Here is a 24,214-nt window from a genome sequence, read left to right on the forward strand (position 1 = left end):
CTGCTCCTCAGAATGCAGCAAATAATTGAATTACCAAATGGGTTTAATTTTTTTCAAATAAAAAACTCAACTTTTAAAATTAAAAAATAAATCAGTGAATTTAAATAAATAAAATTAATTGATTAATTAAAAAACGGTCGCTACTTGATTAAATACTTTCTAATTAAAGAAAAAACCATTAGTTATATTTTTTCCAGAAGAGGCGCTGGTTCCGTGATCGTCCATTCCAATAGATGATATATATATGTATAAATATGTACTTAGACAAGTGTAGACGTCATATCCAGCTCTGGTCATACATGTACATATAATTCCACACACACAATCTCCAGCTACATGTATAGAGCAGTTGACGTTGATCGTTGACGTTAGTTTACGTCCATTGTGTCTGCACTTACAATATCACCGACTATCAAAATCCATATACTAAATTTAAGTGATGTTTTATTAAATCGATTTTTATTTCATTTATTACCCAGCAGTAAACTCGACTGCTGATCAGTTTCAAAAGACGTGCCAACGGAATTATTGTAAAATGTTGTCATACAATATTTTTTTAATATCAAACGTCTTGGTGGCATTTGCCAGCGGGTTTGTATTAGGACCAGGGTCAGGTAATTTGTTTACGAATAAACCAATCGAGGACTTCATCAAGCCGCACTACAGCCACTACGAGGAGGTAAAAGAATTGTTCAGCCAACTGGAGAACCAGTATCCGAATCTAGCCAAGGTCCATTCGATAGGAAAATCAACAGAGAATCGCGATCTGTTGGTGCTGGAGATTTCGGAGAATGTCAGACAACGGGACATTGGTGAGCCGATGGTTAAATATGTCGCAAATATGCATGGTGATGAGTCTGTAGGACGACAGCTCATGATTTACTTGGCCCAGTACCTGCTGGCGAATTATAATCGCGACGAGAGAGTCACCAGACTGGTCAACACTACGGATATTTTCCTGATGCCCTCCTTGAATCCAGATGGTTTTGAAAAGTCAAAGGTACGTGGGTTTTAAATTATTTTTTTATTTTTATTGTTACTAGTCGGTTAAAAAAAATCATTTGTCAACAGGAAGGACTCTGCGATTCGCTCAATGATTTCTCTGGACGAGAAAATGCTAAACATATTGATCTCAATCGCGATTTTCCTGATCAGTTCCAACGTATTCCTGATTTCGCTGTACCAAGACAGAGTGAAACTGTCGCCATGATGATGTGGATCGCTAACCAGCCCTTTGTTCTCTCGGGTAATTTCCATGGAGGTGCTGTCGTCGCTAGTTATCCATACGACTCTGGGTATTTATTTTTATATCAAGTTGTGGTTTATTATGAATTTTAATTAATTAAAATATATATTTCCAGCATATCGCATCCATGCTGCATTGAAAGCAAATCACCAGATGACAACCTATTTAAATATCTTGCGCACATTTACGCCGACAATCACCCGGTGATGCATAATGGCAATGCCTGCCTACCGGAGCAATTCCCCGGTGGAGTCACCAATGGAGCTAAATGGTGATAGAATCTGTTTGTTTTTTTTTTAATTTAATTTCAAATGAAATTATTTTATGGATCTGGATTTGTAAGCAATTAAATAAATAAAATTGATATTTTTTAATAGGTATGAAGTCGTGGGTGGTATGCAAGATTTTAATTACGCTCGATCAAATGCATTTGAGATAACATTTGAATTGAGCTGCTGTAAATATCCATCGGCTTCTCATATGCCCGAGCACTGGCAGTTAAATAAAGAATCTCTTATTAAATATTTAGAGCAAGCACACATCGGGATTAAAGGTATTACTCTATAAATATTTATGCCAGATTTTTATATTTGCATTCAATATTTTTTTTATTGATATGAATATAAAATAATCTGGCAAATTTTTTTTTTTAAGTCTCGGTTATTTTAAAAAATTATCAATAATTAATACCATATTTTTTTAATGATTATAAAGTTAGCCGACGTCTAATAATTTTTGGATTTTTTTTTAGGCGGTAAATTATGAAAAAATCAAAATTTGAAAAAATTCCACTTGTAGTTTTTTAATTTTTTTACATGTGCATATTCCTAGTTTTTTTTTTTTTGTAATTGATTTGTTGGAAAAACAATCCAAAAATTTTTAATCGTCTGCTAACTTTGGGATCGTATTTTTTTAATAAAATATAAAAACAAAAATATATTTTTATTTAGATTTTATTAAATAAATTTTTGTACAAAAAAATTCGCTAATTATTTTAGAGGAAAAAAATAATAATATTAATTATAAATTTAGGTTTGGTGGTTGATCCAAATGGTTACCCAATAGGAGACGCACAAATTCATATTGATGGGAATAGTCACAATATAACAACAACAAATCGCGGTGAATATTGGAGATTACTACTTCCGGGTAATTACGTCGTGAGTGCCAGCGCTTGGGGGTGAGTAAAATAAAACTTTTTAAAAATAAATATCACGACTTAATGACTTATTAATATTATTTTTAAATTCAGATACTCGACTAGTGATCCAGTTCAGGTGACAGTAAGAAAAGATGAACCGACAATGCTAAACTTTACATTAAATCCAGTATCTCCTGATGAAAAAGGTAAAAATGTGGATTATCAGCAAGTGATACCTATAGCGCGACAATTTTCACCGCTTGAAAGATTAATCGATGGTTACATGGGCGCTCTGGAATACGATTACTAACAAATCTAACTGTCTACCTTCTTAACCCGCCATTATATTATTATTTATTTTTATTATTTAATTTTTATTTTTTACAGCTCTCAATAATTAGCGATCTCTCGGAATCAACGGAATATTTTTTTCACTCTTACATATATATTTACTTATATCGAACAATTTTAAAAGACTTATATTCCAGTTACTTAATTTTTAATTACAAATAATCATTTACATAAACAAGGTATGGAGAAAAATCCCTAGTCTGGATATTTTATTATCACATTTATTCACAAGATAAACAAAATATATTTAGTAGACCTAAAAATAAGAATTTTAATTTTTTAAAAATAATATTAGAGACATATCTACAGCATGACATAAAGATCTGATTAAATATCTAACTGACGTTTCAAAGACTTAATTTTTTTTTAAATTATTATTTTACTCAATTGACATTTCCATTAATAAGACCGTAGAAAAAAAAATTGTGTGTATGATAAATTTATGTAATCCATTGAAAATAATAATTATTTTTCAATTACAAAGTTTATCAATTGCAGTGCAATTTATATTTAAAAAACCAACAATTTAAAATGTATAAAAAAAAAAGAAATTAATGTTAAATGTTATAAATTATCATGGATATTTTTCATGTCTCTTATAATATAAATAAGATATAATTAAATGTATGAACAATCGGTGTCAAGTGAACGAACAAAAAAAATGAACAAAAAAATAAAGTATTGTATTTGCTCTTATTGGTAAATGATTTTATTCATTTTAGAATTTAATCACTTAGCCTTTATCCCACAATCCCTATTTATTTAATTATTATTATTATCATTATTATATATTTTTTATTATTTTCTCCATGCCTTGTTTGTTTTATCTTTTATGTCCACCCGTAATTAATTATCATTTTAATTTTAGTTTATTTTTTATTTGTTATTTTTATTTTTACTTTTTACTTTCACTAAAATAGCGCAAGCCTCAGAAAAAGTAGAGCAAGTTGTTCGACCTCGTGATAAATATGGATTTTATCGTGATATCCCATTAGTCCATCACAATTACACATCAATGGAATATTTTTTAAAAGAATTAAACGGGTCTTATCCAAGCATTGCGCGTCTATACAGCGTTGGTAAATCTGTCCAAGGACGGGAGTTGTACGTAATGGAGATAACGAGTAATCCGGGAAAACATGATCCCAATAAGCCAGAGGTCAAGTACATTGCGAATATGCACGGAAATGAAGTCGTTGGTCGGGAAATGTTGTTGTTATTACTCGAGTATCTTTGCGAGAACTACGGTACTGATGAACGTGTGACTAAAATTGTCGATAACGTCAGATTGCACGTGATGCCGAGCATGAATCCCGACGGATATGCCGTTTCAAAGATCGGCGACGTCGACGGACTTACTGGGCGAGAAAATGCGCATAAAGTTGATTTAAATAGAAATTTTCCTGATCAGTATGGAACCACTGAGGTGGATATTTGATTACTTCACCCATCTCTGGGATCAAACTCCGTCTTTTAATTTTTTTCTTTTAATTTTTAGTTTAATAAAAATCCTGAACCAGAGACAAAGGCGGTGATGGACTGGATAGCAAGTATTCCATTTGTTTTATCAGCAAATATTCACGGCGGCGCGCTTGTAGCAAATTATCCGTACGATGACGGACCAGATCAGAGCAAAACGACTGAACCGAGTCTGAGTCCTGATGACGCGGTATTCAAAGCTCTGGCGTTGGCGTATTCGAATGCCCACCCGCGGATGCATCTCGGGCAGCCTTGTCCGCCTCCGCCTGGTAGAAAGTGGATGGCTTCGCTCTTAAACGAGCGATTTCCCGACGGTATCACCAATGGAGCTGCTTGGTACTCCGTTTCCGGTGGCATGCAAGACTACAATTACCTTCACAGCAATGCCTTTGAAATAACTTTGGAAATCGGCTGCACCAAGTATCCTAAAGCGGAAGAGCTGCCAACTTTCTGGCTGGAAAATCGTGAACCTCTTTTAGCTTTTGTGGAGATGGTGGGTAGCAAATCATACCATTATCTTTATTAATTAATTTGATAACTACTATACTTATTATTTTTTTTTATTACTTCAGTCTCGTAAAGGTATTCATGGAATAGTAAGTTCTTCTATTGGAACTCCAATAGCTCACGCTAAAATATCAATTGAAGGAATAAAACATGATATTTATACAGCTAAAGATGGCGATTACTGGCGGCTATTGGTCCCTGGCACTTATACAGTGACAGCAAGTGCGCCAGGATATGAATCGTTAACCGAAACAGTAAAAGTACCATCGAGTCGTAAGTCACGTCAGCAAGAAGTCCGACAAGATTTTACTTTGATGCGTGATGACAATGACCACTGGTCTTCTGCCTACGACTTCCGCCAGCTGATAAATTTAAAGCCCATATACTTGACTAATTCTAAACTGAACGAGATTTTGAGCGAGTTTGAGAATGATCATCCAGATGTTGCTGAATTCAAAGCCGGGGAATCCCTTGACAGTATGGCGATACATTCGCTGAAGATAACGCGAAATTTGGGCGCGCCTGAGGAAAATAAAATTCATATCGCATTAGTCGGAGGTTTATTCGCATCCCAGCCTGTAGGTCGTGAAATTTACCGTCGGCTTGCTAATCATCTGATTACTGGCAACCGGATTGGAGACCCTCCGATTGTCAAACTCCTTGACAATGCCGTCATTCACATTATTCCTGGCGTTGATCCAGGATTTGAAAGCCTCTCAGACAATTGCAATCCCATAGTTAACAATGAAGTTGGCCAGAAATTGTTGGAGAACAACAGCAACGAATCAGATCTCGTGACATCTGCATTCAAAAGAATGCTGAGCACTGAAGATTACGACATTATTGTAAATATATTTGGGGGAAATTTAGGTGTCAGTTACACAGAAGATTTGAATGTCTACAAACGTTTGGCTGAGAAATATGAAAATTCCATGCACAAAGAAAAGTGTGATCTAGATAACGTTGACTCAAATGCCGTTGGTGATTTTATACAAAAGCAATATCATATTCCAGTGGTATCATTATCATTATCATGCTGCAAGTATCCAGCGGCTGATAAAATTCCAACAATTTGGCGCGACAATTTATTGCCGTTAAAAGAATTACTTTTTGATTTAACTACTGGTGTAAGAGTTGAAGTTACTGATCCCGCTGGTCAGCCATTAAGACAAGCCAAGGTGACTATTGGCAATGAAGTTTATGGTGTCACTAAAAATATGGCATATTTTATAAAAACAATGCTACCTAATATATATTCGCTGACTGTTTCTTGTGACAAGTATGAGAGTAAGTCAGTAAGCGTTGAAGTAAAAGAACACGAAATGTCTGATGTTAAAGTACAATTAGAAATGTCAAAAGTAACTCCAGGTGTAGTGGAATCTGTTGATCTCAATAAGAGTAATAAAATTATAAATAATACAGTAAACTGGATACTGGATGATTTGAATGGACGTTTTCCTACAATTTCTCGACTACACACTGTCGGACACACTGCCCAGGGTACGGTGGTAATGTCACTGGAGATCGGAGCCCAAAGTACCACGACCAAGTTGTCCGGTAAGCCTGCAATAGTATTTTCAGCGGGTGTTGGAAACGGCGCCCCAGTAACGCCTGAAATTCTTACCAATCTCGCGACTTACTTGGTCACTAATTACAAAAAAAAGGAGTCCGTTACCAACGTACTTGAACGTTTTACAATTCACATTGCGCCTAATTTGTATCCAGACCACCAAAATAATTCCACATGTTCAACAAAGCCGTCGCGGATTGAGTTCCCGCTTGAAGAGACGCTTACCCCGGATGCGCAGATGATTGTCGACTGGTTCAAAAAAATCCAGGCACTTGTGGCGATTAATTTGAACACCGGGTCCTGGCATGTAGAGATTCCGTTCGGGGATAAGCGCAGAGAGACACGCGAGTACAAGACCAATGACGAAGAAATATTCCAGTACCTCGCAAGCTCGTACATTCAACATCTGCCTATTTTGGCGTTGCTTGATCAGAAGTGCGGTGATGACATACACACAGAAACAAAAGGTATTGCACACGGCGCCACTGCCGTGGTCGACGGGCGTCCGAATTCGCTGATGGATTATATTTATTTAAAGACCAGTACTCTGATGATGGACATCTACGTCACCTGCTGCAGCAGCGATCAGCCGACCAACACCTGGGTCGATCATAAAAATAGTCTATTCAAGATAATAACTGCGATTGAGAAAGGAGTCGCCGGTTACGTTGTCTCGGAGACTAACGAGCCCATTGAAAACGCTGTGATCACTTATGATGACTCTGTTCATAAAGTTGTTTCCGGTGAAACTGGCTCTTGGTGGATGTTATTATCTGCAGGAAGTCATAATATTACTGTCGAAGCGCCGGGATATATTTCAGACACCAAAGAAATATCAACACCTGAATTAAATAAATTTACGCGGGTCTTGTTCAAGTTGTCGAGAAATAATCAAGTTTGGGGACTCCCGAGATTTGTTTTTATCATCATTGCTGGTAAGTGTAATTTAATTATTTATTTATTTATTGCTTTTAAATAATTGAATTCTTTTTTTTCAGCGCTCATTTGCATGGGATTGATTGTCATTGGAATTGTTTGCTACATGTACTGCCAATCAGTAAAAGAATCAGAGAAAAATGACCGACGTGCTTATGCATTTAGTTTACTCAGAGATGGCACGAGTTTTTTCGACGATGATGAAAAAGAAGTTGAATTATTTAATAGATCTAAAGGTTTTTTATTTTATTTATACCGTAGATAATTTTTTAAATTATTCAGGTCTATTTTATTAAATTTATTAAATTATTTCAGATGAAATAGAGCAGAAGCAGAGTTTGAATCGCCCGTACTACGACGATGATAATGAATCGGAGTCGGATGAAGCCAGTGATTTAGAATTTATTAAACCTGAAGGTGATTGGGACGACAAAGTACCGATAATGTCCAAAAAATAATTATTATATTAATACAAATATATAAATCATGATCCGCCCTCTAATCACTACCAATCATATCATCGACTTTATATTTTTATTTAAAAATATTTATACGTAATTTTTTTTTTTGCAAATAAAAAATATATTTATATAAAATGTTTATAGTACTTTTGAAGTAATCACCAAATTAATAAAATATACTCCGGTGATTTTTTTTCATTTAATAAATACTGCTTCCATAAAACGTGATAAATTAAATACTTTAAGTATATCACAAGATGTAAATACGTAAATTTTTCAATTTAAAATATATGTGTAAATTATTTTACAATTAATAATGTTAATTTTGATATATTAATTACAACTTATTGAATATAAATAATGTACTTAATAATAATGTACTTTTTATAGAGGAAAATATTTTTAAAATGTCATTTTTTATACGTAATTATTTTGGTGACTGTTAACTATTTAAAAAATATATGTAAAATAATTTTATAATTCAATAAAATATGTTAATAAATAAATTAATTGTGTGTTTGTTTATTTAATTAATAAATAGCATTAATTATTAATTGAATAATTTCGAATTCTGATTAAAAGTGAGAAATAATAATAAAAAAAATTTGTCGCCTTTTTCCGGGTCAGTCTTTGTTGTCATGTTTATAAATTATACATATATGTGAATGTGAGTGATCATGTTTATACAGATGATTAAATTATTATTGACGGCACTAGTGGGGATCCCTGGCTGTTATCAATTGTCCCGCGTGGGAATGACTATGAGGATAAAATTATAAATAAAAAGTATGCGATTGATAATAAATTTTGAACTTTCTATTACTGGTGTTAGGATTCCCCGATTAATAAAAACTGCAAATTTATTAGTTGCAAAAAGACTTATGTTTCTTATTGCCGAGTATAAAAGAGGCTCGAATTGTTCTGTAGAGCATCAGTATCGTCTAGCTAAGTAGCAAAGACACTTCAATAATAATAATTATTATTCTTTTTGAGTTTAAATAATCAACAGATTAAAGTTTAAGCATAAAAATAACAATGAAGTTTGTATTAATTGGATTATTAGTCGCATTAGTTTACGTTGAGGCTCAATCGTTTGTTCCAAGACCAGGAAATGGAGTTCCTAGGCCGCCAATAAATTATCCGATACCACCATTCAATCCTGGACCTCCCAGATGGCCATCTGTAAGTATTTTAATTAAAAATTTTAATTTATTTGAATGCAATTATTTAATTAAAATAAATTACTTTGATTAAAGGGCTACAGATTCCGTCGCTCACCTCAAGGAGAAGTCGACGCGTCGGTAGTTAAACCTGGAGAGGGACCAGCACAAGTTAATTTGGATTACAATCAGAAACTTTTCACCGATGACACATCGAGTCTCAGCGCCCATGGACGAGTTTCGTCGACAGATTTCAGTCATTTCAATCCCAGCGCAGGGGTTAATTACGAATGGAATCCTAACAAGGATACATATTTGAGAGCGCAAACTGAACTCCAACAATTACCCACTGGCCGAATGGAGCCCAGCTTTGGAGCCCAATTCGGGATGAGATTCCGTCGCTCACCTCAAGGAGAAGTCGACGCGTCGGTAGTTAAACCTGGAGAGGGACCAGCACAAGTTAATTTAGATTACAATCAAAAACTTTTCACCGATGACACATCGAGTCTCAGCGCCCATGGACGAGTTTCGTCCACTGATTTCAGTCATTTCAATCCCAGCGCAGGAGTTAATTACGAATGGAATCCTAACAAGGATACATATTTAAGAGCGCAAACTGAACTCCAACGATTACCCACCGGCCGGATGGAGCCCAGCTTTGGAGCCCAATTCGGGATGAGATTCCGACGTGAAATTGAAGACCAACAACCTGAAGAATAATTTATTTTCTATTTAACCAATAAATATTATTTATTTTTTGTATCAATAAATTATTCAAATAAAATACTCAAATTTCGTAAGAAATAATCTAATTGTCTGCATTCACGTGTTTCAATCATCGAACCTCTTCCACAAAATACTAATCCAGTTTTTTCACGTCAATTTAAAATATATGCATAAATTATTTTACAATCAATATTGTCAATTTTGATATATTAATTACAATTAATTGAATACAAATAATTTACTTAATAATAATTTAGTTTCTATAGAGACGAATACTTGAAAAATGTCATTTTTTATACTTAATTATTATGGTGACTGTTAATTATTAAAAAAATATATGTAAAATAATTTTCTTATTCAATAAAATATATTAATAAACAATTCAATTTTTTTGTTTATTTAATTAATTGATTACTTTAATTAACTAATAGTATTATTCATTAATTGAATCATTTCGAATTTTGATTGAAAGTGTTGTCCCTATAAAAAAAATCCATATGTGAATCCACCCTAGATTCCTATATGGGTTCCCACGTAGCGTTTTCGGATAGATTCCCATATGGTTTCCTGTAGAAGTCCAGCATAGATCCCGATACAGATTTTCACATGGGATTCAATAGAAATCCACACCATGCCAACTCCATAGGCGAATCTAGTATGAATTCCCATGTGAATTTTCACGATGATTTTCTATGGGAGTCTGCATCGTGTCAAAATTCATATGTGAATCTTCTATGGATTAGGAATTAAGAAAATTAGCAAAAAGCGTCTCGTTGTTGATACAAACATCATAAAATGCATGTGTTTTCATAAACTATCCTGGAATACAATACCGTTGCACAATTCGTGATTTAGTGATTCCTTCAAATTATTTGTAATTTTTACAAAGGTGAAATATTTCTCGAGTTAATTAGTAAATCAATAACTTAATACAAATACTGATGTAAAGAGCATCAATTAATCTTTTTTTTTTTTAAATATCCTGCCAATAAAATATTAATCTGTTCTTTTATTCATATGTGCGTATTATCAATAAACGAAAGACATAGAAATCGAGACAGCCCGGACTCTATAGAAATTACTCATATAGAAACCCATATTCTTGTATGAATTTTTCACAAAGAAATCCATATATCCAAGTTCATATGTGAAGTTCGTACATGGGAATTTAGGAACCCACTCCCATATGGGAATCCAGATACACATGGTTTTCTATATGGGTTTTTGTATAAATTGACACTCCTATATTAATTCCTATGGATTCTTACATAAATCAATACTCTCCTATATGGATTCCTATGGGTTCCCATGTAAATTTACATGGATTTTTTTGGTAGGGAAACAATAAAACTAAATAATAATAAAAAAAGAATTGACACCTTTGAGCGGGTCAGTGTTCTTTGTTTTCCTATTTATAAATAATACATACATGCAAATATGAGTGATAATGTATACACAGATGATTGAAATATTGATGATGTAACTAGTGGGAGTCCCTAGCGGTTATCAATTGTCTCGGGTGGGAATGACTATGAGGATAAAATTATAAATAAAAAGTATGCGATTGATAATAAATTTTGAACTTTCTATTAATGGATCAGGATTCCCCGATTTATAAAAACTGCAAATTTATTAGTTGCAATAAGACTTATTTTTTTATTGCCGAGTATAAAAGAGTCTCGAATTGTTCTGTAGAGCATCAGTATCGTCAAGCTAAGTAGCAAAGACACTTCAATAATAATAATAATTATTATTATTCTTTTTGAGTTTAAATAATCAACAGATTAAAGTTTAAGCATAAAAATAAAAATGAAGTTTGTATTAATTGGATTGTTAGTCGCATTAGTTTACGTTGAGGCTCAATCATTTGTTCCAAGACCAGGAAATGGAGTTCCTAGGCCGCCAATAAATTATCCGATACCACCATTCAATCCTGGACCTCCCAGATGGCCATCTGTAAGTATTTTAATTTAAAATTTTTAATTTATTTGAATGCAATTATTTAATTAAAATAAATTACTTTGATTAAAGGGCTACAGATTCCGTCGCTCACCTCAAGGAGAAGTCGACGCGTCGGTAGTGAAACCTGGAGAGGGACCAGCACAAGTTAATTTGGATTACAATCAAAAACTTTTCACCGATGACACATCGAGTCTCAGTGCCCATGGACGAGTTTCGTCCACTGATTTCAGTCATTTTAACCCCAGCGCAGGAGTAAATTACGAATGGAATCCTAACAAGGATACATATTTAAGAGCGCAAACTGAACTCCAACGATTACCCACTGGCCGTATGGAGCCCAGCTTTGGAGCCCAATTCGGGATGAGATTCCGTCGCTCACCCCAAGGATCAGTGGACGGATCAGTGACCAAATCTGAACATGGACAACCGCAATTGAACTTGGACTACAACCAGAATATTTTTTCTGATGATAATTCGAAACTCAGTGCTCACGGAAAACTTTCTTCCCCTGATCTCAGTCATTTCACTCCCAATGCAGGAGTTAATTACGAATACACTCCTAACGAGAATACAAATTTTAGAGCGAAAACTGAAATCACGCGATCTCCCGGTGGCCGGATGGTACCCAGCTATGGAGTTGGATTCGGAGTGAAATGGTGACGTGATTTCAAAACCAACAACTTAAAGAGTAATTTATTTTATATTAAACCAATAAATATTATTCACATTTTGTATTAATAAATGAGTCAAATAAAATACTTAAATTTCGTAATGAATAATCTAATTGTCTGCACTCACGTGTTTCAATCATCGAGCCTCTTCCACAAAATGCTAATCCAGTTTCTTTTATGTCAACTTAAAATATATGTATAAATTATTTTACAATTTATAATGTTAATTCTCATCTATATTAATAACAATTAATTGAATATAAATAATGCATTCAATAATAATGTATTTTTTATAGACAAAAATATTTTAAAATGTCATTTTTTAAACTTAATTATTTTGGTGACCGTTAATTATTAAAAAAAATATGTAATATAATTTTCTAATTCAATAAAATATATTAATAAATAAATTAATTGTGTGTTTATTAAATTAATTAATCACGTTAATTAACTAATAGTATTACTTATCAGTTAAATAATCTCGAAATCTGATGGAAAGTGTTGTCCCTATCAAAAAAATCCATGTGGGAATCCAGCCTCGATTCCTATGTGGGTTCTCACATGACGTTTTCGGATGGATTCCCATATGGTTTCTATATGAATCCAGTATAGATCCCGATACAGATTTTTACATAGGTTCCTATAGGAATCCACACTATGCCAACTTCATATGTGAATCTAGTATATGGATCCCCATATGGATTTTTACCATGGCTTCGCATGGGAGTCTGCATTATGTCAAAATCTATATGTGAATCTTTTCTGGATTAGGAATTAGGAAAATTAGCAAAAAACGACTCGTTGGTAATACAAACATCATAAAATGCATGTGTTTTCATAAATTTTCCTGGATTACAATACCTTTGTACGATTCCTAATTTAGTTTTTTATTAAAACTATTTATAATTTTTGCAAAGATCTAATACTTCTTGAGTTAATTAATAAATCAATAACTTATTACAAATACTGATATAAAGAGCATCACTTAATCATTTTTTTGTTACAAAATATCCTGCCAATAGAATATTAATCTGTTCTTTTATTCATATGTGTGTATTATCAATAGACGATAGAGATTGGAATCCAGATAGCCCGAAATCTATAGAAATTACTAATATAGAAACCCAGATTCCTATATGAGTTTCCCATATTGAAATCCATATCCAAGGTTCTAAATCAAGTTCCTACGTGGGAATCCAGGAACCCACAGTTTTCTATGTGGATTTCCCATTCAGGAATCCAAATACCCATGGTTTTCTATATGAATTTTTATATAAATTCGTACACTCCTATCTTAATTCCTATAAATTCTTACGTAAATCCATACTTTTCTATATGGATTTCTATGGGTTCCCGTGTAATCTTACATGGATTTTTTTGGTAGGGAAACAATAAAACTAAATAATAATCAAGAAAAAATTTTCACCTTTGTGCGGGTCAGCGTTCTTTGTTGTCATATTTATAAATTATACATATATGTGAATATGAGTAATAATGTTCATACAGATGAATGAAATATTGATGACGAAACTAGTGGGACTCCCTAGCGGTTATCAATTGTCCCGCGTGGGAATAACTATGAGGATAAAATTATAAACAAAAAGTATGCGATTGATAATAAATTTTGAACTTTCTATTAATGAAGTCAGGATTCCCCGATTTATAAAAACTGCAAATTCATTAGTTGCAAAAAGACTTATGTTTCTTATTGCCGAGTATAAAAGAGTCTCGAATTGTTCTGTAGAGCATCAGTATCGTCAAGCTAAGTAGCAAAGACACTTCAATACTAATAATAATAATTATTATTCTTTTTGAGTTTAAATAATCAACAGATTAAAGTTTGAGCATAAAAATAAAAATGAAGTTTGTATTAATTGGATTGTTAGTCGCATTAGTTTACGTTGAGGCTCAATCGTTTGTTCCAAGACCAGGAAATGGAGTTCCTAGGCCACCAATAAATTATCCGATACCACCATTCAATCCTGGACCTCCAAGATGGCCATCTGTAAGTATTTTAATTAAAAATTTTTAATTTATTTGAATGCAATTATTTAATTAAAATAAATTACTTTGATTAAAGGGCTACAGATTCCGTCGCTCACCTCAAGGAGAAGTCGACGCGTCAGTAGTTAAACCTGGAGAGGGACCAGCCCAAGTTAATTTGGATTACAATCAAAAACTTTTCACCGATGACACATCGAGTCTCAGCGCCCATGGACGAGTTTCGTCCACAGATTTCAGTCATTTTAACCCTAGTGCAGGAGTAAATTACGAATGGAATCCTAACAAGGATACATATTTGAGAGCGCAAACTGAACTCCAACGATTACCCACTGGCCGAATGGAGCCCAGCTTTGGAGCCCAATTCGGCATGCGATTCCGACGTGAAATTGAAGAATAATTTATTTTCTATTAAAATAATGAATATTATTTATATTTTGTATCAATAAATTATTTAAATAAAATACTCAAATTTCGTAAGAAATAATCTAGTTGTCAGCATTCGCGTGTTTAAATTATCGAGCCTCTACCACAAAATGCTAATCCAGTTTCTTTTACAATCCTCTGGTTTTTTTTTGGAGTACTGTAAATAAATTTCGATTTTTTCCTGTCAAGAAAGTCATTCTTCAACTTAAATATGGAATTAATAATGTAATAATTTTTATTGATTTACTACTTCAGAATGTATTATTTTTACAGAAGTTAATTTTTTTTTATTGCAAAAACATCTCAGTCAAAATATATCAGGTGATAAATATTTCAGTCACTAGTATCTCAATGTAAAAATATGAGATGTTTTTGTCGTTATTATCACCATGAGATGTTTTCCTTGAGATTTTTTTTTCCGAGACGTCTTTTTTGAGATAAAATGAGGGGGAGCGCTTATTTTTCTCATATTTATAAATCATACATATATGTATAAATATGAGTGATAATATATACAGATAATTGAATTATTAATGACGATTCTATTGGGACTCCCTGACTGATAAAAATTGTCCTACGTGAGAATTACTGTGATGATAAAATTATGAATAAAAAAAATGTGGTTGATAATAAATTTTGAATTTATTATTAATGGGACCAGGATTCCCCGATTTTTAAAAACTGTTAATTTATTAGTTGTGATAAGACTTTTTTTTCTATTGCCGAGTATAAAAAGGGTCGAGTTCCCTTCTAGAGCATCATTATCGTGAAGCCAAGTACCAAAGACACTTCAATAATAATAATAATTATTATTTTTGAGTTCAAATAATCAATAGATTAAAGTTAAAGCATAAAAATAAAAATGAAGTTTGTAGTAATTGGATTGTTTGTCGCATTGGTTTACGTTGAGGCTCAACCATTTGTTCCAAGACCAGAAAGTGGACTTCCGAGGCCAAGAGGTGGATATCCTAGACCGCCAATCGATTTGCCATCGCCATATAATCCTTCTCCTGCTCCCAGATGGCCATCTGTAAGTATTTTAATTAAAAATTTTTATTTTATTTGAATGCAATTATTTAATTAACATGAATTACTTTATTTAAAGAACTCCAGAGTCCGTCGCTCACCCGAAAGATCAGTTGACGAGTCGGTGCTCAAACCTGAACATGGTCTGCCGCAATTAAACTTGGACTACAATCACAAAATTTTTTCTGATGATTATTCGAAACTCAGCGCCCTCGAAGGAGTTTCTTTCCCTGATTTCAAACAGTCATCTGGTGACCGGATGGATCCCAATTTTGGGGTCGGTTCCGAAATGAAGTTTGATCGCGAACCTCAACGATCATTGGATCTGTCAGTTATTAAACCTGAACGGGGACCAGCGATCAGTAGTTTGGATTACAGTCAGAAAATTTATTCCGATGACACATCAAATCTCAGTGCCCATGTGGGAGTTTCGACTCCCGATTTCGATCATTTCACTTCCCGCGCAGGAGTTAATTACGAATACACTCCTAACGAGAATACAAATTTTAGAGCGGGAACTGAAATCACGCGATATCCCGGTGGCCAGATGGTACCCAGCTTTGGAGTCGGATTCGGAATGAAATGGCGACGTGACATCAACCAACAACTTAAAGAGTAATTAATTTTATATTAAACCAATAAATATTATTTACATTTTGTATCAATGAATTACTCAAATAAAATACTCAAATTTCATAATAAATAATCTAATTGTCTGCATTCGCGTGTTTCAATTATCGAGCCTCTTCCACAAAATGCTAATCCAGTTTCTTTTACAACCCTCTGAATTTTTTTTATTACTCTCCATTGTAAGAGCAAATAAAAATAATAATAAAAATAAATAAAACATCGATTGAATAGACTTTAGCCTTGAGCAATAGAAAAATTGTGTCGCGGAAATAATTTTAAAAAAATACGTCAGTCAAAACGATAAAAGCTCGGCTACATTGTGCTCTCTCGCAATCCAATGCTAATGAAATATTCGTGAGTGCTGGGTTTTAATGGAGTATATGTATTTGCAAGGCTTATAATCGCGTAAAGAGAAGCACCAAAACTGCCAGATAGCTCAAGAAGCCCCTTCATTATTATCAACGTTGGTCAGTAGTCACGCGTTGCACCTGGAAGAAAGTGCCCACTGTTTGTCCTCATCGTCAAATTCAAATTTAACATCAGTTCGAATTTAATTGTCGGCTAAATCTGTTCAGTTTTTTTTAAATTTATCATGGTAATTAACTATCGTCAATTGGTTTTACGTTGATTCAAATAAATAATAAAATAAATTTCAGAACTTGTTTGTGTTCTTTAAAATGGGATACGTTATGATGATCATAACACTGGTGCTGATGTTTTGGGCATCGATGGTAAGAATGCATGAATTGCCTGTCCAATATCCCCCGTGTTTTTTCAACCCTCTGTGCACCTGCTCGAAAGCGATCCCTGATCTGGGGATCGTTAATTGCGAAAACGTTCCCATGTCGCGGATTCCCGAGCCTATTAACTCGTCAAAAGTATTTATACTTCAGCTTGGCAATAATGGGTTGCGACAGCTCCAGCCTCAATTCCTCATGAATACGGGTAAGTGTGTCATCGTTTTATTTATTAATAATCTAAGCATTTAATATAGATATATACATATATTGATCGGGTGTTTATTTATCTGTTTTATATTCTAGGCCTTTATAATTTACAAATCCGATATAATCCGCTGGCTGATATACCAGACGAAGCCTTTCTAGGGCTTGAAAGATCATTATGGGAACTTGAATTACCATACAATCAATTAGTTCAAGTACCCAGTAAATCGTTTCGCCATTTACAGAAACTCAAAATTCTCGACCTGACTGGTTAATAAATAAATAAATTTATTAATTTTTACGGTTTATTACTGTTACTATTTTTTTGTTATCGATGTTGTTACTTTTAGGTAACCAGATATCAACGATAGCCGCAGATAATTGGCGAGGTCTTGAAAATTCTTTGCACACATTGCGTCTTGGTAAAAATCACATTGACAAATTGCCCGCGGATGCCTTTTCGGGACTTAGTTATCTCGAAATTCTTGATTTGCGGGAGAACAGTCTCAAGGAAATAGACTCCTCGGTCTTCCGGGATGGAATGGCCCATTTGGCCCAGCTGTATTTGAACGGGAATCAGTTGACGATGATACCTTACAGTCAATTGTCGACGTTAAAGCACATGAAAGTACTGGATCTCAGCTACAATCGAATTGCACGGGTCATACAACCGCAAATGGAAGCCGAAATCCGCGGGGTACAAATTTCTCTTGATACACTTCGTCTTGATTACAATCAAATAGAAGTTCTGCCACCGGGATCATTTCAACATTTTTTCCGAGTTAATAAAACTTATATGAGTGGAAACCCTTTGATGGAAATTGAGGTGAAGAATTTTATTTGACAAAAAAAAAATTTAGATCGTCATTGATCTTAATGGTAATTTTTTTAGGATGGCGCATTCAGAGATTCTAAAATAAAGGAACTTTATTTTACGGATTGTGAATTGAAAGAAGTTGACTCATCTTCATTACGCGGACTTGAATCATCGTTAGAGCTTTTAGATTTATCAGGAAACAATATTACAGAGTTGCAGCAAAATATATTTCAAGAATTTGATTTTTTAAGGACATTAATATTTAAGGACAACAAAATAACAACTTTTTCGCCAGGTTTGTTATCAAAAACTTATTTATTATTATTATCATTAATAATTATTGTAAATAAATAGACGGAATGAGCCCAGCGGTAAAATAAAAATTCATATATTTAAATCCCGCTTTTTATTTACAAGGCAAATTAATTATATGCCAAGGGCATAAGATTTAAAATTAATGGATTTTATTTTCAGTCGAAGTATTCACTGGCTTCCAGTACTCGCTGTACAATTTAGATCTGAGTGGTCGACTAAATGCAGCCATATCTCTTCAAGATTTACGACAAATGCGCAATCTCCGTTTTCTCGCTCTGTCAAAATTGTCACAAGACTCATTATCGGCGAATGACTTTCTTGAATTTGGTATTGACGTTAAAGAATTGCGTATTACACGCAGTAATCTCAACAGCATTAAGGGTCACGCATTCACCCACGTCAGAGGAATAAAATATTTAGATTTTTCGGAAAATTCTATTTCTTCAATTGACGATGAAGCGTTTTCCGAAGTGGGACATTCTCTGCTGACACTTAAATTTGCTCATGGGTTGTCTAGTTCCATAAGCGAACTGCCTAGTAAACCATTCAAATCTTTGACAAACTTGCAGTATCTTGATCTAAGTAATAACAAAATTCGTTCAATGCCCGATACTTCCTTTCATTTTTTGAAACGAATAAGGAGAATTGAATTACAAGATAATGAAATAACTGAAATACGTAAAGGAACTTTTCAAGTAAGTTCCTAATAATTTTTTTCTATTACAAATAATATTTTTATTCATTTTAATTTAAATTGTAGGGCGACATACACTCGACACTAGAAGAAGTTGATTTTGCGTTCAATCATATTACAAATTTGCAAACTCATACATTTGTCGATTTATCGTTAATGACATTTTTGAATTTGCAAGACAATAATATTGATAAAATAGAACGACGTGCATTTATGAACATGAACCGTCTCAAGTATGTCAATTTACGCGGTAACAAAATTAAAAGTATTGTAGACGAGGCCTTTCAAAATTTGCCAGACCTTGAATTTTTGGATTTAGCTTACAATAAAATGAATGAATTTGATTTTGCGTGGTTTGATCAAGTAGGAACTCTCGCTTCTTTTAAAGTTAACGCGAGTCATAACTCAATAACTAAATTGGAAATAAATAGCTCGAGTTTCACACCAGCTACGAGTAGTAAGTTTTGATTATAATTATGATTCTATCTGGGAAAAAAAAATCAACCAAAAAAAAGCAATGATTATTTTTATTTATATTTGTAGTGTATTTCAATATGGGAGGGACATTGCAATCAAATATCCGCGTGTTGGATCTAAGTCACAACAACATCACGGAAATAATGAAGTATTATTTCCGTCCAGTGGAGTACGCATTGACTCATTTGTATTTATCTCACAATGAAATAGTAAACATGTCGCAAGCGGTGTTTGGAAACTTGCCGCATCTCCAGTGGCTCGATTTGCGTCACAATGATCTTATTGATATAGACTTTGATTGCTTCCGCAACACTAAAAATATCCAAGTCCTACTGCTGTCCCACAACAATATTGTGGACATTCCCCCGGAAACTCTCCGAAGCTTAAAAAAATTACGAATACTAGATCTATCATTCAACAGACTCCGTATTTTGCCAGATAATTTTTTCAATGATGCGAATATCGAGAGTCTTGATCTTTCTAACAATCAATTTATGCGACTGCCAACGAAACCAATTGCCGGTGTAGCAGCAGCTTCTATTTCAATCCTTGATCTCTCATGGAATTATTTATCAAGCATCAATATCGCTGATTCTATGAATAAATTCCGTGTAAGTTATCTATACTACATCTATTTAATTAATATATTTAATTAATTACCAATAATACCATTTCAGAGTCTTACGTATTTAGATTTGTCTTACAACAGACTAGTCCGTCTAGATGATGCTGTTTTCACAGAACTTCATCACCTAACGTACCTGGATCTTAGCAATAATAAACAACTGATTCTCGAGAATCACGGGCGCACTTTTTTCGGTCTAGATGACTCACTACTGACTCTCGGTCTCAGTAACATCTCGCTCCTGACTATCCCCGAACTTCCATTCCGTCATCTACGGACTCTCTACATGTCAAACAACGAACTCGCATCAATTCCAGCTGAACTGGCATCAAATCTGTCCTCCCTACATCATCTTGATCTCAGTCACAACGACCTGACAGTCGTCCCTCTTATCACTCACACACTTTTCGAACTAAAATCATTCAATCTCGCATACAATCCCATCACGACCGTATCCAACACCAGTTTCTTAGGACCTGCTGACAGTCTCATCGAACTGGATATTCGTCATCTTCCGTTATCAACTTTTGAGGTAAAAAAAATAATTAATATCATTAAATAAAATAAAATAAATTGAATTTATTCAGGCAGGAGCATTTTGCAAAGCGTCTAAACTTCAAACTCTTCATATCACTGCTTACACAACAATTAAAAATTTCAATATTCCCAATCTTCTTGAGTACAACCACGGGCTGAAAAATTTACATGTCGATATACACAACGAGACAACTTTGGAGAAAGAAATGAAAGGAAGATTTCCCGTTAAATTGTCAAATTTTACTTTTACTGGGCGAAATTTGAAAACCATTGACACTGATATTTTACAAGTATATTAATTAGTAATTAATATTTTTAAATTTCATTATTAATTAATACATTATTTTAAAATTAGGGAATGCGAAGTCCGCATCTTCATTTCGGTCTCTACAATACCTCTGTCAGTAAAGTACCGAGAAAATTATTTGAAAATGCACGCACAGTACGCAATATAACTGTCGATCTACATAACAATGATCTTAAGACACTTGAAAATCCATCAAACGGTTACAGACCCGGGGCAACGGATAAAAAATTTTTAATGCGATTACGAATGCAAGGAAGCGCCGTTACTTGTGACTGTGAAATAGGGTATATTTATATAGTATTAATATTCGATAATTTTTTAAAAAACAAATCGTGTTAATTAATAATTAAATAATAATATTACAGATGGATTGAAGGCTGGCAAAGAAAACACAGACAGTATCAAGAAGACAGATGTAATACTTACCCGCTTCATCAGTACGACTTTGAACGTGACGAAGAAAATGAATACAGCTGCTGGGACAACGGTTGGGATGACGATTTACGCGAGAGTTTCTGTGCTAATAAAAATAACATGTCAGTAATCCAAGCTCTCAAGGCAGATATCGAGTGCGGCTGGTCGGCGGCTCCTTCTTATCAAGCGCCGAAATTATTTGTACTAATTATCTTAATTATTGCGGCTAGAAATCTAAACTGAAGATGAAAAATTTCGAGTTTATTTGATAATTACTATAAAAGTAATTGTGTATAAAAAAAAAAAAAGAGCGATTGTCAAATAATTTTAATTGCTGTACGGGTCAATTGTACAGCAGGAAACAATACGTAAGATCATTTGCAATATTGGCAGCCAAATAAGTCCCACTATAAATGTGAGACTCAGATAAACGAACGCGAGCTGCAGTCCCAAGAGCATTATTTTAATAGCCATCTCTTGGCGGTCTTTTGTTTTTTTTATGTCCAGTGTTTTGTCCAAAATAAAACGCAAAATGAATAAAAGTATCTAAAATAAATTTTTTAAATTAATAGTCTATTATTATTTTACGCGGGAGATTTATCAATTTTTTTTAATAAATGATAAATCTTTTGAAGAGTTTAGAAAATAAATAAGTAGACGAACCAGCGTCATTGGAATAACATTCACGATAAAATAAAATAGCGCGAGTAGTGATTTAGCCATAGCTTGGCCCATTATTTTCATGAGCGCTGAAAAAGTATATTCTTCTGAGGAAGATATTCCTAAAACATTTTCTTGATAGTCGATTAAATAATTTCGTAGTTTTTCGAATAGATTGTCTTGGTTTTCTTTGAATAATTTATCATCTTCATCAGCACTTTGGTTATTAATTTTACACAAAGACGTGGTTTCAGTATAAGAATATAAATTATTGCATGGATCAAGATTTGAAATACTGTACAGATTTTTACATTTCCATTCGGCATTACTAATTTTGTTATTGTTATTAATGTTTAATAATAAATTGGTATCAAATGGTCTCGAGTTTTCGTTCCAATCCCCAGATTTACGGTTGTCAAATTCATTCAACTTTAAATCACAATTTGTTTTTATTAATTTATCTGTATATTTACCCATCATTTCAATGTCTTCAAGTTTTTTCAAGTGATTCTACAAATATTAATTAACGTAATTAATTATTACAATTCATTACTTATGATAAATACGTACTGAAATAGCTTCATCAAGTTCTTTATCAGACATATTTACTGCTTCCATAATTACGACCGATGATTTTGACAAACTTTAATAATAAATATAAATTACGATATTTATTAACTTCTTGATTAATTTACTTGATATCAAAAAAATAAATGAATGTTATCTTTATCAAACTTCACGTTATAAATAAAATATTAAGAAATGAATTCAAATAAAAAGAATAATTTTTAATATTTGAATAATTAAATTATTTGTTTATTTTTTAAATTAAATTATATGTTGTGTATCAATTTTTTATGGCTGAAATAAAGGCTGGCTGATAAAAAAAGTATGTGATTATAATTAAGAATTTTCCCAGAAAAGAATAAAATCTGAAGCTATTTGTACTCGTTCAATAAAAATGTAACCCATCGAGAAGATTTTATAAAAAAATTGAATTACTTGGTGATTTTTTTACAATACTATCATTTGTATTATTATTTAATAATAATGAAAATAATGTGATGAGTCGATAAAATTAATTTTGATCGTTCGAGTTTCGCACAATAAATAAATTTTGAGTAATTCTACGAGTCAACGCTAGGAGCAGAAGAGCGCTCGCAACTTTTCACTCACAGACTATTTACCTAGAAGTTTTAAATACGCCAACATTGTCTTTACAATTGTCATAGTGGGTTTTTGAATTTTATATGCCCATGCTTAATATGACCGATCATTACTTATCGAGAGTTCTATTGTGTAAAATATAAAAAGGAAATTTTGACTAGATACAAGTTCTTGGACGAGAACTAATAAATACCCAATATTGTATTCCATTGTAAAATATAATTTAACATTTAAAGGAAATTAATAATCATTATTTGAAACAACTGAACTTTTCAATCGAAAAGTAGTTGTACAAATATACTCTAAAAGCAAAAAAACTTACATCTTTTCAGTTGACATCTTTTTTCACCGCACTCAGCATTTTGCGGCGTTCCTGCCTCTCCTGTGCTCTAAAATAATTCAATTTTTTTTATTGTGATAATTATTACAATGTGTCTTCTCAGCACCATGACCTTTCTCTTCAAAGAATTCTAGAAAAAAAAATTTAAAAAAAAAACACTATTATAAGACACATAATTTGATGAATAGATTTCTTTCATTGATCTTACTACAAATTACTCCGTACACATTGGTATAATTCGTCTAATGTCTTATCCCGATCGACTTGCAGAGATCGGGATCAATAATCGTTTTCACGCTGGACAAGTGGGATGAGACTCCCAATTTGGCTGTAGTTTTTCAAGGTGAAATATAATGAAAGTTTCAGAATGGATATAATATAATTCAAATTTACATCATTTTTAGATGTTATTATATGGTAATCATTTATATTAGGGTTGTAAATAATTTATGGACAAACCATCAATCAATAATGTTTTTAAAGTCATTCTCAGACAATGCTTCTCACTTTTTGAAAATATTCAATGACCTACAACGGTCATAACCGTATCAAAATTTCGTCAGTTAATAAAAAAAAAGAAATTAAAGCATTAATTGAAACAAGGAGATTATAGTTACAATTTCG

At 33.1% G+C, this 24,214-nt stretch overlaps 7 protein-coding genes across 8 annotated transcripts; 6 read left to right on the top strand and 1 right to left on the bottom strand.

Annotated features, from left to right (window-relative positions):
* Positions 1-258: 258 nt before the first annotated feature.
* On the top strand, positions 259-7,951 carry LOC130677103 (carboxypeptidase D). The gene is made up of 11 exons (XM_057483698.1): positions 259-1,000; positions 1,072-1,295; positions 1,362-1,517; positions 1,624-1,799; positions 2,279-2,426; positions 2,499-2,593; positions 3,659-4,164; positions 4,237-4,710; positions 4,790-7,229; positions 7,293-7,466; positions 7,546-7,951. Exons 1-11 carry the CDS (start codon positions 536-538, stop codon positions 7,686-7,688), a joined length of 5,001 nt encoding a protein of 1,666 aa, XP_057339681.1. The 5' UTR covers positions 259-535; the 3' UTR covers positions 7,689-7,951.
* A 648-nt stretch (positions 7,952-8,599) lies between these two features.
* On the top strand, positions 8,600-9,958 carry LOC130677242 (uncharacterized). Its single transcript, XM_057483922.1, has 2 exons — positions 8,600-8,873; positions 8,948-9,958. Exons 1-2 carry the CDS (start codon positions 8,727-8,729, stop codon positions 9,569-9,571), a joined length of 771 nt encoding a protein of 256 aa, XP_057339905.1. The 5' UTR covers positions 8,600-8,726; the 3' UTR covers positions 9,572-9,958.
* A 1,308-nt stretch (positions 9,959-11,266) lies between these two features.
* On the top strand, positions 11,267-12,318 carry LOC130677245 (hymenoptaecin-like). The gene is made up of 2 exons (XM_057483928.1): positions 11,267-11,533; positions 11,609-12,318. The coding sequence occupies exons 1-2, from the start codon at positions 11,387-11,389 to the stop codon at positions 12,197-12,199; spliced, it is 738 nt and encodes a 245-aa protein (XP_057339911.1). The 5' UTR covers positions 11,267-11,386; the 3' UTR covers positions 12,200-12,318.
* Positions 12,319-13,964: 1,646 nt separating this feature from the next.
* LOC130677463 (hymenoptaecin-like) lies at positions 13,965-14,706 on the top strand. Its single transcript, XM_057484234.1, has 2 exons — positions 13,965-14,215; positions 14,291-14,706. Exons 1-2 carry the CDS (start codon positions 14,069-14,071, stop codon positions 14,609-14,611), a joined length of 468 nt encoding a protein of 155 aa, XP_057340217.1. The 5' UTR covers positions 13,965-14,068; the 3' UTR covers positions 14,612-14,706.
* A 704-nt stretch (positions 14,707-15,410) lies between these two features.
* Positions 15,411-16,282, top strand: LOC130677026 (uncharacterized). The gene is made up of 2 exons (XM_057483544.1): positions 15,411-15,667; positions 15,743-16,282. Exons 1-2 carry the CDS (start codon positions 15,500-15,502, stop codon positions 16,280-16,282), a joined length of 708 nt encoding a protein of 235 aa, XP_057339527.1. The 5' UTR covers positions 15,411-15,499.
* Positions 16,283-16,733: 451 nt separating this feature from the next.
* LOC130677426 (chaoptin) lies at positions 16,734-22,556 on the top strand. 2 transcript variants are annotated; one of them, XM_057484185.1, is made up of 12 exons: positions 16,734-16,888; positions 16,950-17,238; positions 17,337-17,507; positions 17,588-18,063; positions 18,130-18,349; positions 18,529-19,064; positions 19,130-19,520; positions 19,607-20,151; positions 20,218-20,697; positions 20,753-20,992; positions 21,058-21,293; positions 21,375-22,556. In XM_057484185.1, exons 1-12 carry the CDS (start codon positions 16,886-16,888, stop codon positions 21,664-21,666), a joined length of 3,879 nt encoding a protein of 1,292 aa, XP_057340168.1. In that variant the 5' UTR covers positions 16,734-16,885; the 3' UTR covers positions 21,667-22,556. The 2 variants fall into 2 exon arrangements, with proteins under 2 accessions (XP_057340168.1, XP_057340169.1); XM_057484186.1 differs by having other exon boundaries at positions 16,751-17,238.
* Positions 21,719-22,778, bottom strand: LOC130677427 (uncharacterized). Its single transcript, XM_057484187.1, has 3 exons — positions 22,654-22,778; positions 22,087-22,593; positions 21,719-21,969 (listed from the first exon to the last, which is right to left on the bottom strand). Exons 1-3 carry the CDS (start codon positions 22,699-22,701, stop codon positions 21,751-21,753), a joined length of 774 nt encoding a protein of 257 aa, XP_057340170.1. The 5' UTR covers positions 22,702-22,778; the 3' UTR covers positions 21,719-21,750.
* Between the last annotated feature and the right edge of the window lie 1,436 nt (positions 22,779-24,214).

The sequence above is a fragment of the Microplitis mediator genome, chromosome 11, assembly GCF_029852145.1.
Source record: "Microplitis mediator isolate UGA2020A chromosome 11, iyMicMedi2.1, whole genome shotgun sequence".
Lineage (NCBI taxonomy): Eukaryota > Metazoa > Arthropoda > Insecta > Hymenoptera > Braconidae > Microplitis > Microplitis mediator.

Bases quoted from the DNA above. Each gene is read 5' to 3' on its own strand.
- LOC130677103 (XM_057483698.1), top strand. From the start codon at position 536: ATGTTGTCATACAATATTTTTTTAATATCAAACGTCTTGGTGGCATTT. The intron at 1,001-1,071 runs GTACGTGGGTTT...ATTTGTCAACAG, and splicing joins ATGGTTTTGAAAAGTCAAAG to GAAGGACTCTGCGATTCGCT. The intron at 4,165-4,236 runs GTGGATATTTGA...TTTAATTTTTAG, and splicing joins ATCAGTATGGAACCACTGAG to TTTAATAAAAATCCTGAACC.
- LOC130677463 (XM_057484234.1), top strand. From the start codon at position 14,069: ATGAAGTTTGTATTAATTGGATTGTTAGTCGCATTAGTTTACGTTGAG. The intron at 14,216-14,290 runs GTAAGTATTTTA...CTTTGATTAAAG, and splicing joins GACCTCCAAGATGGCCATCT to GGCTACAGATTCCGTCGCTC.
- LOC130677026 (XM_057483544.1), top strand. From the start codon at position 15,500: ATGAAGTTTGTAGTAATTGGATTGTTTGTCGCATTGGTTTACGTTGAG. The intron at 15,668-15,742 runs GTAAGTATTTTA...CTTTATTTAAAG, and splicing joins CTGCTCCCAGATGGCCATCT to AACTCCAGAGTCCGTCGCTC.
- LOC130677426 (XM_057484185.1), top strand. The intron at 17,508-17,587 runs GTTAATAAATAA...TGTTACTTTTAG, and splicing joins CAAAATTCTCGACCTGACTG to GTAACCAGATATCAACGATA. The intron at 20,993-21,057 runs GTATATTAATTA...TTTTAAAATTAG, and splicing joins TTGACACTGATATTTTACAA to GGAATGCGAAGTCCGCATCT.
- LOC130677242 (XM_057483922.1), top strand. From the start codon at position 8,727: ATGAAGTTTGTATTAATTGGATTATTAGTCGCATTAGTTTACGTTGAG. The intron at 8,874-8,947 runs GTAAGTATTTTA...CTTTGATTAAAG, and splicing joins GACCTCCCAGATGGCCATCT to GGCTACAGATTCCGTCGCTC.
- LOC130677245 (XM_057483928.1), top strand. From the start codon at position 11,387: ATGAAGTTTGTATTAATTGGATTGTTAGTCGCATTAGTTTACGTTGAG. The intron at 11,534-11,608 runs GTAAGTATTTTA...CTTTGATTAAAG, and splicing joins GACCTCCCAGATGGCCATCT to GGCTACAGATTCCGTCGCTC.
- LOC130677427 (XM_057484187.1), bottom strand. From the start codon at position 22,701: ATGGAAGCAGTAAATATGTCTGATAAAGAACTTGATGAAGCTATTTCA. The intron at 22,594-22,653 runs GTACGTATTTAT...TAATATTTGTAG, and splicing joins AACTTGATGAAGCTATTTCA to AATCACTTGAAAAAACTTGA. The intron at 21,970-22,086 runs GTTCGTCTACTT...AATTTATTTTAG, and splicing joins ATGTTATTCCAATGACGCTG to ATACTTTTATTCATTTTGCG.